The sequence below is a fragment of the Oncorhynchus nerka genome, linkage group LG13, assembly GCF_034236695.1.
Source record: "Oncorhynchus nerka isolate Pitt River linkage group LG13, Oner_Uvic_2.0, whole genome shotgun sequence".
Lineage (NCBI taxonomy): Eukaryota > Metazoa > Chordata > Actinopteri > Salmoniformes > Salmonidae > Oncorhynchus > Oncorhynchus nerka.
In genome coordinates this window covers 3315832-3332329 of record NC_088408.1, presented here as the reverse complement: position 1 = coordinate 3332329, position 16498 = coordinate 3315832, and the positions used below count along the sequence as shown (strand labels likewise).

General features: G+C 45.6%; 1 protein-coding gene across 1 annotated transcript in view; it reads left to right on the top strand.

Annotated features, from left to right (window-relative positions):
* Nucleotides 1-16498, top strand: part of nbas (NBAS subunit of NRZ tethering complex) — a 337178-nt gene that overhangs the window by 140078 nt on the left and 180602 nt on the right. Inside the window, 3 exon segments of the mRNA XM_065026122.1 lie at nt 1365-1478; nt 10864-11021; nt 14199-14276. Of these exon segments, the coding sequence (XP_064882194.1) occupies nt 1365-1478; nt 10864-11021; nt 14199-14276 (350 nt within the window).

Sequence of the window (16498 nt, the reverse complement as noted above, 5' to 3'; positions counted from 1 at the left end):
TTCTATGTCTCCAGGTGGAGGTATAAGGGTCTAACCAGTGTTTCTCTGTCTCCAGGTGGTGATGAGTGGAGGTGTAAGGGTCTAACCAGTGTTTCTCTGCTTCCAGGTGGTGATGAGTGGAGGTGTAAGGGTCTAACCAGTGTTTCTATGTCTCCAGGTGGAGGTGTAAGGGTCTAACCAGTGTTTCTCTGTCTCCAGGTGGAGGTATAAGGGTCTAACCAGTGTTTCTATGTCTCCAGGTGGAGGTATAAGGGTCTAACCACTGTTTCTATGTCTCCAGGTGGTGGTATAAGGGTCTAACCAGTGTTTGTCTGCTTCCAGGTGGTGATGAGTGGAGGTGTAAGGGTCTAACCAGTGTTTCTCTGTCTCCAGGTGGAGGTGTAAGGGTCTAACCAGTGTTTCTCTGTCTCCAGGTGGAGATGAGTGGAGGTGTAAGGGTCTAACCAGTGTTTATCTGTCTCCAGGTGGAGGTGTAAGGGTCTAACCAGTGTTTCTATGTCTCCAGTTGGTGATGAGTAGAGGTGTAAGGGTCTAACCAGTGTTTCTATGTCTCCAGGTGGAGGTATAAGGGTCTAACCAGTGTTTCTATGTCTCCAGGTGGCGGTATAAGGGTCTAACCAGTGTTTCTCTGCTTCCAGGTGGTGATGAGTGGAGGTGTAAGGGTCTAACCAGTGTTTCTCTGTCTCCAGGTGGAGGTGTAAGGGTCTAACCAGTGTTTCTCTGTCTCCAGGTGGAGATGAGTGGAGGTGTAAGGGTCTAACCAGTGTTTCTCTGTCTCCAGGTGGAGGTGTAAGGGTCTAACCAGTGTTTCTCTGTCTCCAGGTGGTGATGAGTGGAGGTGTAAGGGTCTAACCAGTGTTTCTCTGTCTCCAGGTGGAGGTGTAAGGGTCTAACCAGTGTTTCTCTGCTTCCAGGTGGTGATGAGTGGAGGTGTAAGGGTCTAACCAGTGTTTCTATGTCTCCAGGTGGAGGTGTAAGGGTCTAACCAGTGTTTCTCTGTCTCCAGGTGGAGGTATAAGGGTCTAACCAGTGTTTCTATGTCTCCAGGTGGAGGTATAAGGGTCTAACCACTGTTTCTCTGTCTCCAGGTGGAGATGAGTGGAGGTGTAAGGGTCTAACCAGTGTTTATCTGTCTCCAGGGGGAGGTGTATGGGTCTAACCAGTGTTTATCTGTCTCCAGGTGGAGGTGTAAGGGTCTAACCAGTGTTTCTCTGCTTCCAGGTGGTGATGAGTGGAGGTGTAAGGGTCTAACCAGTGTTTCTCTGTCTCCAGGTGGTGATGAGTGGAGGTGTAAGGGTCTAACCAGTGTTTCTCTGTCTCCAGGTGGAGGTGTAAGGGTCTAACCAGTGTTTCTCTGTCTCCAGGTGGTGATGAGTGGAGGTGTAAGGGTCAGGTGTTCTCTCTACTAGCTCAACAGGCTCTTCAGGCGCTGGACTACAAGACCTCCTACATACACTGTCAGGACCTCATGGCCTCAGGTGGGTTACCTCGTTGTAGTAACGTTGTAGTAACGTTGTAGTAACGTTGTAGTAACGTTGTAGTGTTGTAATGTAGTAACATTGTAGTAACTTTGTAGTGTTGTATTGCTGTAGTGTTGTAATGTAGTAACATTGTAGTAACGTTGTAGTGTTAGTAACGTTGTAGTAACGTTGTAGTAACGTTGTAGTGTTGTAATGTAATAACATTGTAGTAACGTTGTAGTAACGTTGTAGTAACGTTGTAGTGTTGTAATGTAATAACATTGTAGTAACGTTGTAGTAACGTTGTAGTAACGTTGTAGTGTTGTAATGTAATAACATTGTAGTAACGTTGTAGTGTTGTAGTGTTAGTAACATTGTAGTAACGTTGTAGTGTTGTAAATGTAGTAACATTGTAGTAACTTTGTAGTGTTGTAATGTAATAACATTGTAGTAACATTGTAATGTAACGTTGTAGTAACGTTGTAGTAACGTTGTGTTGTAATGTAACGTTGTAGTAACGTTGTAGTAACGTTGTAGTGTTGTAATGTAGTAACAGTTGTAGTGTAGTAACAGTGTTGTAGTAACGTTGTAGTAACGTTGTAGTAACGTTGTAGTGTTGTAATGTAGTAACATTGTAGTAACGTTGTAGTAACGTTGTAGTGTTGTAATGTAGTAACATTGTAGTAACGTTGTAGTAACGTTGTAGTGTTGTAATGTAATAACATTGTAGTAACGTTGTAGTGTTGTAGTGTTAGTAACATTGTAGTAACGTTGTAGTGTTAGTAACGTTGTAGTAACGTTGTAGTAACGTTGTAGTAACGTTGTAGTGTTGTAATGTAGTAACAGTGTTGTAGTAACTTTGTACTCGTGGTATAGTAATGTTGTAGTAAATTTGGCAGAAAGGCCTGCCTCCAGCTGTTTGCTTAGAAATTCTAGGGACAGTAAGGAGGCCTGCGTCTCGTGACTGTAGCGTGACTGTAGCGTAGGTGTAGGTATGTACGGCAGGACCAAATCAGAGAGATAGGTAGCAGCCCATGTAATGCTTTGTAGGTTAATGTTGTAAAACCACCTCAACAGGAAGCCCGTTTTGAGGGGCCAGTAACGTTGTACCGTAATGTGCTGTTTTTTTTGGGGGTTCTACTCAACATTCCATCAGCTGTGTTTAAAAGGAACTGAAGTTTATTCAGTGCTTTATCCGAATGTTGTAGTAGCCGGAGAGTAGAGCATTGCAGTCGTCTAACCTCGAAAGCATTAGCTCCTCCACATCATTTTTGGACAAAAGGTTTAGGATTTTTTCCCAAGAAGATGGAAATTTGTATCAGGGTATAGTAATGTTGTAGCTTTTCAAAAGTATTTTTTTTTATGTTTAAGGAAAGAGAGATCAGGGTCTAACTCCGAGGACTGTACAACCATCGAGATTAATTGCCCACCAGCGTGTTTTGTTGTGGTATAGTAATCTGTTTCGTCCGACTTTAAAAGTAAAACATTTACCGTCGTACACTTCCTCATGTCTGAAAGACATGCTTCCAGGGTAGGACATTGTGGAGCTGCACCGTGCATAGTAGTGGACGTTTGGGTAGGACATGTTGGAGCTGCACCGTGCATAGTAGTGGACGTTTGGGTAGGACATGTTGGAGCTGCACCGTGCATAGTAGTGGACGTTTGGGTAGGACATGTTGGAGCTGCACCGTGCATAGTAGTGGACGTTTGGGTAGGACATTGTGGAGCTGCACCATGCATAGTAGTGGACGTTTGGGTAGGACATGTTGGAGCTGCACCATGCATAGTAGTGGACGTTTGGGTAGGACATGTTGGAGCTGCACCATGCATAGTAGTGGACGTTTGGGTAGGACATGTTGGAGCTGCACCATGCATAGTAGTGGACGTTTGGGTAGGACATGTTGGAGCTGCACCATGCATAGTAGTGGACGTTTGGGTAGGACATTGTGGAGCTGCACCATGCATAGTAGTGGACGTTTGGGTAGGACATTGTGGAGCTGCACCATGCATAGTAGTGGACGTTTGGGTAGGACATTGTGGAGCTGCACCATGCATAGTAGTGGACGTTTGGGTAGGACATTGTGGAGCTGCACCATGCATAGTAGTGGACGTTTGGGTAGGACATTGTGGAGCTGCACCATGCATAGTAGTGGACGTTTGGGTAGGACATTGTGGAGCTGCACCATGCATAGTAGTGGACGTTTGGGTAGGACATGTTGGAGCTGCACCATGCATAGTAGTGGACGTTTGGGAAGGACATGTTGGAGCTGCACCGTGCATAGTAGTGGACGTTTGGGTAGGACATTGTGGAGCTGCACCATGCATAGTAGTGGACGTTTGGGTAGGACATTGTGGAGCTGCACCATGCATAGTAGTGGACGTTTGGGTAGGACATTGTGGAGCTGCACCATGCATAGTAGTGGACGTTTGGGTAGGACATTGTGGAGCTGCACCATGGCTACCATGCATAGTAGTGGACGTTTGGGTAGGACATTGTGGAGCTGCACCATGCATAGTAGTGGACGTTTGGGTAGGACATTGTGGAGCTGCACCATGCATAGTAGTGGACGTTTGGGTAGGACATGTTGGAGCTGCACCATGCATAGTAGTGGACGTTTGGGAAGGACATGTTGGAGCTGCACCGTGCATAGTAGTGGACGTTTGGGTAGGACATGTTGGAGCTGCACCGTGCATAGTAGTGGACGTTTGGGTAGGACATTGTGGAGCTGCACCGTGCATAGTAGTGGACGTTTGGGTAGGACATGTTGGAGCTGCACCGTGCATAGTAGTGGACGTTTGGGTAGGACATGTTGGAGCTGCACCGTGCATAGTAGTGGACGTTTGGGTAGGACATTGTGGAGCTGCACCATGCATAGTAGTGGACGTTTGGGTAGGACATTGTGGAGCTGCACCATGCATAGTAGTGGACGTTTGGGTAGGACATTGTGGAGCTGCACCATGCATAGTAGTGGACGTTTGGGTAGGACATTGTGGAGCTGCACCATGCATAGTAGTGGACGTTTGGGTAGGACATGTTGGAGCTGCACCATGCATAGTAGTGGACGTTTGGGAAGGACATGTTGGAGCTGCACCGTGCATAGTAGTGGACGTTTGGGTAGGACATGTTGGAGCTGCACCGTGCATAGTAGTGGACGTTTGGGTAGGACATTGTGGAGCTGCACCATGCATAGTAGTGGACGTTTGGGTAGGACATTTTGGAGCTGCACCATGCATAGTAGTGGCCTTTTTCGATTATGTTTCCCGAATGACATCACCGTGAGGTAACATGCATAATGACATCACAATACCCCATAATGACATCACAATACCCCAAAGTAATTCAGACCCCTTGACTTTCTCCCCATAATGACATTTTGTTACATCACAATAGCCATAATGACATTTTCTATAATTGATTAAATAAATAATGACATCACAATACCCCAAATGACATCACAATATTTTTTAATGACATCAATCTATGACACATCACAATACCCCATAATGACATGATACCCCATAATGACATTACAATACCCCATAATGACATCACAATACCCCATAATGACATCACAATACCCCATAATGACATCACAATACCCCATAATGACATCACAATACCCCATAATGACATCACAATACCCCATAATGACATCACAATAGCCCATAATGACATTACAATAGCCCATAATGACATTACAATAGCCCATAATGACATCACAATACCCTATAATGACAAAGCAAAAACAGGTGCAAATGTATTAAAAATAAAGAACAGATACCTTATTTGCATAAATATTCAGACCCTTTGCTATGATACTAGAAAAATTGAGCTCAGGTGCATCCTGTTTCCATTGATCATCCTTGAGATGTTTCTACAACTTGATTGTAGTCCACCTGTGGTCAATTCAATTGATAGGACATGATTTGGCAAGGCACACACCTGTCTATATAAGGTCTCACAGTTGACAGTGCATGTCAGAGTCAAAACCAAGTCGATTAAACTTGTCGGAGTGGGCACCCTGATTCTAGTTTGTGAGCTAGGCAGGCTACTACTGCCTGGGAAGATCTCCCCACTGGAAGCCCGAGGTAGGGGGGCGGGGGTAGGTTGACCTTGGTCTCCCCTCTGGAAACCCGAGGTAGGGGGCGGGGGTAGGTTGACCTTGGGTCTCCATACTGGAAGCCCGAGGTAGGGAGGTGGGGGTAGGTTGACCTTGGGTCTCCATACTGGAAACCCGAGGTAGGGGGGCGTGGGTAGGTTGACCTCAGGTCTCCCTAATAGAAGCCCGAGGTAGGGGGGCGGGGGTAGGTTGACCTCAGGTCTCCCCTCTGGAAGCCCGAGGTAGGGAGGTGGGGGTAGGTTGACCTCAGGTCTCCCCTCTGGAAGCCCGAGGTAGGGGGCGGGGGTAGGTCTGACCTCAGGTCTCCACACTGGAAAACCTGGTAGGGGAGCGGGGGTAGGGGGGAAAACCTGAGGGGAATCTATCAAATAGCACACCTCTAACTTTGTACAGTACTAATGCAATTAGTAAAATCAGTCACGCTACGAAATGCTACCGAATAAACCACAATTAATTCATAATAATGTGAATATACAGTTTCGCAGACATATTGTTACGTTTTTTTCTGGTTTGTGTGAATTCGTTATAAAACCAGTCCGCACACCAGGGTGAATTGATTCAGTCTCGACTCTTGTTTGACGCACTGCTTTGCTTTATCTTGGCAAGATCGCAGTCGTAAATGAGAACTTGTTCTCGATTGGCCGACCTAAAAAGGTGAAATAAAATTAAATAAAAAAACATATTTATATAGTTTTAAATGGTAGTCTTTATTTGTCTTCCAAATGTCTGAATAAAAATTAGTTAGTGCAGAATGGTGCTTTTTCTGGGGGGTTTGGGCGCTGAAGGTTGGGTTTCTGGGGGTTTGGGCGCTGAAGGATGGGTTTTGGGGGTTTGGGCGCTGAAGGTTGGGTTCTTGGGGGTTTGGGCGCTGAAGGTTGGGTTTTGGGGGTTTGGGCGCTGATGGTTGGGTTTTTGGGGGTTTGGGCGCGGAAGGTTGGGTTTTTGGGGGTTTGGGCGCTGATGGTTGGGTTTTTGGGGGTTTGGGCGCGGAAGGTTGGGTTTTTGGGGGTTTGGGCGCTGATGGTTGGGTTTTTGGGGGTTTGGGCACTGAAGGTTGGGTTTTTGGGGGTTTGGCGCTGATGGTTTTTTGGGGGTTTTTGGGGTTTTGGGGGTTTGGGCGCTGAAGGATGGGTTTTGGGGGTTTGGGCGCTGAAGGTTGGGTTCTTGGGGGTTTGGGCGCTGAAGGTTGAGTTTTGGGGTTTTGGGCGCTGAAGGTTGAGTTTTGGGGGTTTGGGCGCTGAAGGTTGGGTTTTTGGGGGTTTGGGCGCTGATGGTTGGGTTTTTGGGGGTTTGGGCGCTGGGTGTTTTTGGGGGTTTGGGCGCTGATGGTTGGGTTTTTGGGGGTTTGGGCGCGGAAGGTTGGGTTTTTGGGGGTTTGGGCGCTGATGGTTGGGTTTTTGGGGGGTTTGGGCACTGAAGGTTGGGTTTTTGGGGGGTTTGGGCGCTGATGGTTGGGTTTTTGGGGGGTTTGGGCGCGGAAGGTTGGGTTTTTGGGGGGTTTGGGCGCTGAAGGTTGGGTTTTTGGGGGGTTTGGGCGCTGAAGGTTGGGTTTTTGGGGGGTTTGGGCGCTGATGGTTGGGTTTTTGGGCGCTGAAGGTTGGGTTTGACAGTACCGCCACTGAACAGGGGAGAAGGGCTTTGGTCAGGGAGGTGACCAAGAACCCGATAGTCACTCTAACAGAGCTCCAGATTTCCTCTGTGGAGATAGGAGAACCTTCCAGAAGGACCACCAATCAGACCTTTATGGTAGAGCGGCCAGACGGAAGCCATTTCTCAGTAAAAGGCCCACTTGGAGTTTGGCAAAAGGCACCTGAAGAACTATCAGACCACGAGAAATAAGATTCTCTGGTCTGATGAAACCAACATTGAACTCTCTGGCCTGAATACTAAGAGTCACATCTGGAGGAAACCTGACACCATCTGTCTCGGAGCTCTTCGGACAATTCCTTCGACCTCATGACTTGGTTTATACTCTGACATGCACCTGTCAACTGTGGGACCTTATATAGACAGGCGTGAGCCTTGCCAAATCATGTCCAATCAATTGAATTTACCACAGGTGGACTCTAATCATGTTGTAGAAACATCTCAAGGAAGATAAATGGAAACAGGATGCACCTGAGATCAATTCCAAGTCTCATAGTAAAAGGTCTGAATACTTATGTAAATAAGGTATTTCTATTTAGATTTGGAATAAATTTGGACAAAATGTCAGAATCTGTTTGCGTTGTCATTATGGGGTATTGTGATGTCATTATGGGGTATTGTGATGTCATTATGGGGTATTGTGATGTCATTATGGGGTATTGTGATGTCATTATTGGGTATTGTGTGGAGATTGTTGAGGGAAAATGTTTTGTTTTATCCACTTTAGAATAAGGCTGTAACGTAACAAAATTTGGAAACAGTCAAGGGGTCTGAATACTTTCTGAATGGTCTGTATATCCAAATGGGATTTAAGTTATAATACATCAACCATGGCTGATTTGACAAATATTCACTTTGTTAGATTTGTTGAATGTGCACCAATCCAGCTTCCTGTCCCCACAGTCTGGGATTTAAGTTTTTATACATCTATCTCCATGGCTGATTTGACCCCATATTCACTTTGATAGATTTGTTGAATGTGCTCCCTGATCTATCCCCAGCTTCCTGTCCCCATCTACCTCCATGATCATTTTACCACATCTATCTCCATTACCGCCCTGATCTATACCCATTACCTCCCTGATATTTCCCCATTACCTCCCCATTACCTCCCTGATATATACCCATTACCTCCCTGATCTATCCCATTACCTCCCTGATCTATCCCCATTACCTCCCTGATCTATCCCCATTACCTCCCTGATCTATACCCATTACCGCCCTGATCTTACCCCATTACCTCCCTGATCTATACCCATTACCTCCCTGATCTATACCCATTACCTCCCTGATCTATACCCATTACCTCCCTGATCTATACCCATTACCTCCCTGATCTATACCCATTACCTCCCTGATATATACCCATTACCTCACTGATCTATCCCCATTACCTCCCTGATCTATCCCCATTACCTCCCTGATATATACCCATTACCTCCCTGATATATACCCATTACCTCACTGATCTATCCCCATTACCTTCCTGATCTATACCCATTACCTCACTGATCTATCCCCATTACCTCCCTGATATATACCCATTACCTCCCTGATATATACCCATTACCTCCCTGATATATACCCATTACCTCCCTGATCTATACCCATTACCTCCCTGATCTATACCCATTACCTCCCTGATCTATACCCATTACCTCCCTGATATATACCCATTACCTCTCTGATTTATACCCATTACCTCTCTGATTTATACCCATTACCTCTGGGATGCTGGCCTTCTAGGCAGAGTTCCTCTGTCCAGTGCCTGTGTTCTTTTGCCCATCTTAATCTTTTCTTTTTATTGGCCGGTCTGAGAGATGGCTCTTCCTTTACAACTCTGCCTAGAAGGCCATCGTCCCGGAGTCGCCTCTTCACTGTTGACGTTGAGACTGGTGTTTTGTGGGTACTATTTAATGAAGCTGCCAGTTGAGGACTTGTGAGAGGCATCTGTTTCTCAAATCATCAACTAGTCTAAAGGCCAGTTTTATTGCTTCTTTAATCAGAACAACAGTTTTCAGCTGTTCTAACATAATTGCAAAAGGATTTTCTTATGATCAATTAGCCTTTTAAAATGATAAACTTGGATTAGGTAACACAACGTGCCATTGGAACACAGGAGTGATGGTTGCTGATAATGGGCCTCTGTACGCCTATGTAGATATTCCATTAAAAACAGCCGTTTCCAGCTACAATAGTCATTTACAACATTAACAATGTCTACACTGTATTTCTGATCAATTTGATGTTATTTTAATGGACAAAAAAAATTGCTTTTTTTTTTCTTTTTTTTAATTTAAAGAAGCTACTTTCTAAGTTACCCCCAAACTTCTGAATGGTATTATACTTGGATGTGTAGTGTCAGCGTTTTCTGCTGGCATGTCATATGCCTTACTTGGCTAATCTTGCCAATGAAAAAATAATAATTAAAGTAGTTGGCAATATCAGTGGGTTTTTGTGATGAATGAGCCATCTGATATAATAAATGATGGAGCTGAATTTGCCTTTTTCCCCAAAATGTAATTTAAGGTGCGCCAAAGCTTTTTTTTCTCATTATTTCTGTCATTCATCTCTGTTTCATAGTGTTTTTCTTCTTTTTATTCAGTTTAGTCACATGATTTTGCAACTTGCAGTTCGTTGGCCAATGGGTTGTTCAGCCAGACTTATTTGCCATTCCTTTTGCCTCATCCCTCTCAACCACACCATGTTTCAATTCCTCATCCATCCAATTCTTCATCAATTTAACAGTTTTTACAGTGATTGTTTTTAATGGGTGTGCATGCTCATTATTAACTGCAGTGAACGACTTCATAAATGTCGGCCTGCACAGCCTCATGCGGTGGCACCAACGAACCCCCCCCCCCCCCCCCCACACAATGAAAACAACTGGGAGCGACGTCATCATCAATAATGCTTTTCAATTTGACTTTTGCTTTCAAAAGCAGCTCAAACATTAAACACATAAGGAATACATATAGCCATGGAACTCTACCGGGCATTATGATGCATGCTTTAGAATGCCCTTCAAGACCAATCAGAAACGACTATTCAACTCTACCATGGAACTCTACCGGGCATTATGATGCATGCTTTAGAATGCCCTTCAAGACCAATCAGAAACGACTATTCAACTCTACCATGGAACTCTACCGGGCATTATGATGCATGCTTTAGAATGCCCTTCAAGACCAATCAGAAACGACTATTCAACTCTACCATGGAACTCTACCGGGCATTATGATGCATGCTTTTAGAATGCCCTTCAAGACCAATCAGAAACGACTATTCAACTCTACCATGGTATAAAGCGTTTTAACCTTTTATCAGTGGCTTTAATGCACGGGAGTAACACTGTAGCGATGGTGGACTGGGGGGAGGGAGGGATGGAGATATGGAAACAGGCAGGAAGACAGAAATAGTGGGATAGAATGAGAGATAAAAGAACGAGGAGAGGAGAGAGGAGGGGAGGAGGAGGGATGGAGGGAGGGAGGTGTCACAGACAACTTGTCTGAGGAGATTGTGTTGCAGTGTTTTCTTAGGCTTCATAACGAATAACACACTATTCCCTATATAGTGCACTACTAGGGTTAAATAGTTGGTCTTATGCTATTGTGACATCTCCCCTTCCTCTACAGGTTACGGTGATGGCTGGGAAGTGTGTAGCCTGCTTGGACAGTGTGAGGGGTACATGGACCTCAGGGCTCGCCAGGAGCTGCTGGCCTTCTCTTTGACACACTGCCCCCCCGCCAGCATCCACCCCCTCCTGGCTGCCTCTAGTGACCTACAGACACAGGTAACTCCTGACCTTTACCCTCTAGACCATGTGTCAAACTCATTCCTTGGAAGGCCAATTGTCTGTGGGTTTTCAGTCCTCACTTGATTGATGAATTAAGGTCACACTCAGCCCTCCATGGAATGAGTCGTTGTTGTCCTTGATGATATTGTTGGCCTTCCTGTGACATCGGGTGCTGTAGGTGTCCTGAAGGGCAGGTAGTTTGCCCCCGGTGATGCATTCGGCAGACCGCACTACCCTCTGGAGAGCCCTGTGGTCGCAGGCGGTGCAGTTGTCGTACCAGGCGGTGATACAGCCCAACAGGATGCTTTCAATTGTGCGGGTTTTAGGTGCCAAGCCAAATTTATTCAGCCTCCTGAGGTTGAAGAGGCGCTGTTGCGCCACCTTCACCACTCTGTGTGGGTGGAACATTTTGTCAGTGATGGGGTGGGGGGTGCTCCCTCTGCTGTTTCCTGAAGTCCACGATCATCCCCCTTTTGTTCTGTTTGACGTTGAGTGAGAGGTTATTTCCTGGCACCACATTACATCACCAAAAGTATGTGGACATCTGCTCGTTGAACAATCATGGACATTAAGATGGAGTTGGTCTCCCACTCTTCTGTGAAGACCATTTCTGCGGAGACTCACAGATACAGGAAAAACAATACAAATTATAACATTTATTCAAAATGGCAAGTGTTGTCTCTACATCTTTCTGGTTCCTGTTGGTCCCCTGGTTCATGTATACTGTATATTCCTGTTTGATAGCGTTTATTTAAGTGTTCATGTCCAAGAAGCCGGTGTTTTGGAGGATATATTGGCACGGGTGTTAGGCCCACACTGGCACGGGTGTTAGGCCCACACTGGCACGGGTGTTAGGCCCACACTGGCACGGGTGTTAGGCCCACACTGGTTAGGCCCACACTGCCACGGGTGTTAGGCCCACACTGGCACAGGTGTTAGGCCCACACTGCCAGGTCTCTGACCTCCTCCCTATAGGCTGTCTCATCGTTATCAGTGATCAGGCCTACCACTGTTGTGTCGTCAACAAACTTAATGATGGTGTTGGAGTCGTGATTGGCCTCGCAGTCGTGGGTGTACGGGGAGTACAGCAGGGGAATAAGTACACACCCCTGAGGGGCCCCAGTGTTGAGGATCAGCATGGCAGATTTGTTGTTACCTACCCTTACCACCTGGGGGGGGGGGCAGCTTGTCAGAAAGTCCAGGATCTAGTTGCAGAGGGAGGTGTTTAGTCCCAGGGTCCTTAGCTTAGTGATGAGCTTTGAGGGCACTATGGTGTTTAACGCTGAGCTGTAGCATTTGCTACAGGTGTTCCGTTTGTCCAGGTGGGAAAGGGCAGTGTGGAGTAGAGATTGTGTATCTGTTGGGGCCGTTTACGAATTGGAGTGTGTCTAGGGCAGGGCTGTCCAACCCTGTTCCTGGAGAGCTACCATCCTGTAGGTTTTTATTCCAACCCTGTTCCTGGAGAGCTACCATCCTGTAGGTTTTTATTCCAACCCTGTTCCTGGAGAGTTACCATCCTGTAGGTTTTTATTCCAACCCTGTTCCTGGAGAGCTACCATCCTGTAGGTTTTTATTCCAACCTTGTTCCTGGAGAGCTACCATCCTGTAGGTTTTTATTCCAACTCTGTTCCTGGAGAGCTACCATCCTGTAGGTTTTTATTCCAACCCTGTTCCTGGAGAGCTACCATCCTGTAGGTTTTTATTCCAACCCTGTTCCTGGAGAGCTACCATCCTGTAGGTTTTTATTCCAACCCTGTTCCTGGAGAGCTACCATCCTGTAGGTTTTTATTCCAACCCTGTTCCTGGAGAGCTACCATCCTGTAGGTTTTTATTCCAACCCTGTTCCTGGAGAGCTACCATCCTGTAGGTTTTTATTCCAACCCTGTTTTTCCTGTATTTTTATTCCAACCCTGTTCCTGGAGAGCTACCATCCTGTAGGTTTTTATTCCAACCCTGTTCCTGGAGAGCTACCATCCTGTAGGTTTTTATTCCAACCCTGTTCCTACCATGTAGGTTTTTATTCCAACCCTGTTCCTGGAGAGCTACCATCCTGTAGGTTTTTATTCCAACCCTGTTCCTGGAGAGCTACCATCCTGTAGGTTTTTATTCCAACCCTGTTCCTGGAGAGCTACCATCCTGTAGGTTTTTATTCCAACCCTGTTCCTGGAGAGCTACCATCCTGTAGGTTTTTATTCCAACCCTGTTCCTGGAGAGCTACCATCCTGTAGGTTTTTATTCCAACCCTGTTCCTGGAGAGCTACCATCCTGTAGGTTTTTATTCCAACCCTGTTCCTGGAGAGCTACCATCCTGTAGGTTTTTATTCCAACCCTGTTCCTGGAGAGCTACCATCCTGTAGGTTTTTATTCCAACCCTGTTCCTGGAGAGCTACCATCCTGTAGGTTTTTATTCCAACCCTGTTCCTGGAGAGCTACCATCCTGTAGGTTTTTATTCCAACCCTGTTCCTGGAGAGCTACCATCCTGTAGGTTTTTATTCCAACCCTAAGCTAGCACACCTGATTGTAATAATTAGCTGGTTGAAAAGCTGAACCATGTTACAACTGTGGTTGAAGCGAAAACATACAGGAAGGTAGCTCTCCAGGAACAGGGTTGGACACCCCAGGGTTTCTGGCATGATGGTGTTGATGTGAGCCTTGACCAGCCTTTCAAAACTCGTCATGGCTACCGACGTGAGTGCTCCAGGGCGGTAATAATTTTAGGCAGGTTACCTTCGCTTCCTTGGGCACAGGGACTATGGTGGTCTGCTTGAAACATGTTGTTATTACAGACTCGATTGGTTAGATAATAACAGTGGGCTGCACCAACATTAGTTTACATTCATTCCATTCATATAAGTGTGAAAATGAATTCCCAGCACTGGGCTTCGACGTCGCAATGATCAGAGCTGAATAATGCTGCTCCCTCACTCTCTCCCTTTCTCCCTTTCTCCCTCTCCCTTTCTCCCTTTCTCTCCCTCTCCCTTTCTCCCTCTCCCTTTCTCCCTCTCCCTTTCTCCCTCTCCCTTTCTCTCTCCCCTTCTCCCTCCCTCTCTCTCTCTCCCTCTGCCTTTCTCTCTCTTTCCCCTCTCCCTTTCTCTTTCCCCCTCTCCCTTCTTTCCCCCTCTCCCTTTCTCTCTCTCTCTCCTTTCTCTCTCCCTCTTTCTGTTTCTGCCCAGGTGTTGTACCAGGCAGTGAACTATCAGATGGATCCCCCTGAACCTGAATGTTTCCGGGACGAGACTGACTCAGTACAGGTGTGTGTGTGTGTAAAAGCTGTTGTTTGTGTGTGAGTATGTCTCTCTGTTTATCATCTGTGCTTCAAATGACATGAAGATACCTGTTGTGGTGTTTATGCTGTGTGTGTTTTAGTATAATGTGTGTGTTTGCGGTATTGGTCCCTACTCCACTAGAACAACACAATGTCCATACACCACTAGAACAACACAATGTCCATACACCACTAGAACAACACAATGTCCATACACCACTAGAACAACACAATGTCCATACACCACTAGAACAACACAATGTCCATACACCACTAGAACAACACAATGTCCATACACCACTAGAACAACACAATGCCCATACTCCACTAGAACAACACAACACAATGTCCATACACCACTAGAACAACACAACACAATGTCCATACACCACTAGAACAACACAATGCCCATACACCACTAGAACAACACAATGTCCATACACCACTAGAACAACACAACACAATGTCCATACACCACTAGAACAACACAACACAATGTCCATACACCACTAGAACAACACAATGTCCATACACCACTAGAACAACACAATGCCCATACACCACTAGAACAACACAATGCCCATACACCACTAGAACAACACAATGCCCATACACCACTAGAACAACACAATGTCCATACACCACTAGAACAACACAACACAATGTCCATACACCACTAGAACAACACAACACAATGTCCATACACCACTAGAACAACACAATGCCCATACACCACTAGAACAACACAATGTCCATACACCACTAGAACAACACAATGCCCATACACCACTAGAACAACACAACACAATGTCCATACACCACTAGAACAACACAATGCCCATACACCACTAGAACAACACAACACAATGTCCATACACCACTAGAACAACACAATGCCCATACACCACTAGAACAACACAATGCCCATACACCACTAGAACAACACAATGCCCATACACCACTAGAACAACACAATGCCCATACACCACTAGAACAACACAACACAATGTCCATACACCACTAGAACAACACAACACAATGTCCATACACCACTAGAACAACACAACACAATGTCCATACACCACTAGAACAACACAATGCCCATACACCACTAGAACAACACAACACAATGTCCATACACCACTAGAACAACACAACACAATGTCCATACACCACTAGAACAACACAACACAATGCCCATACACCACTAGAACAACACAACACAATGCCCATACACCACTAGAACAACACAACACAATGCCCATACACCACTAGAACAACACAACACAATGCCCATACACCACTAGAACAACACAATGTCCATACACCACTAGAACAACACAATGTCCATACACCACTAGAACAACACAATGTCCATACACCACTAGAACAACACAATGTCCATACACCACTAGAACAACACAACACAATGTCCATACACCACTAGAACAACACAACACAATGTCCATACACCACTAGAACAACACAACACAATGCCCATACACCACTAGAACAACACAATGTCCATACACCACTAGAACAACACAATGCCCATACACCACTAGAACAACACAATGTCCATACACCACTAGAACAACACAATGTCCATACACCACTAGAACAACACAACACAATGTCCATACACCACTAGAACAACACAACACAATGCCCATACACCACTAGAACAACACAACACAATGTCCATACACCACTAGAACAACACAATGCCCATACACCACTAGAACAACACAACACAATGCCCATACACCACTAGAACAACACAACACAATGTCCATACACCACTAGAACAACACAACACAATGCCCATACACCACTAGAACAACACAATGCCCATACACCACTAGAACAACACAATGCCCATACACCACTAGAACAACACAATGCCCATACACCACTAGAACAACACAACACAATGCCCATACACCACTAGAACAACACAACACAATGCCCATACACCACTAGAACAACACAATGTCCATACACCACTAGAACAACACAATGCCCATACACCACTAGAACAACACAACACAATGCCCATACACCACTAGAACAACACAACACAATGTCCATACACCACTAGAACAACACAATGTCCATACACCACTAGAACAACACAATGCCCATACACCACTAGAACAACACAACACAATGCCCATACACCACTAGAACAACACAACACAATGCCCA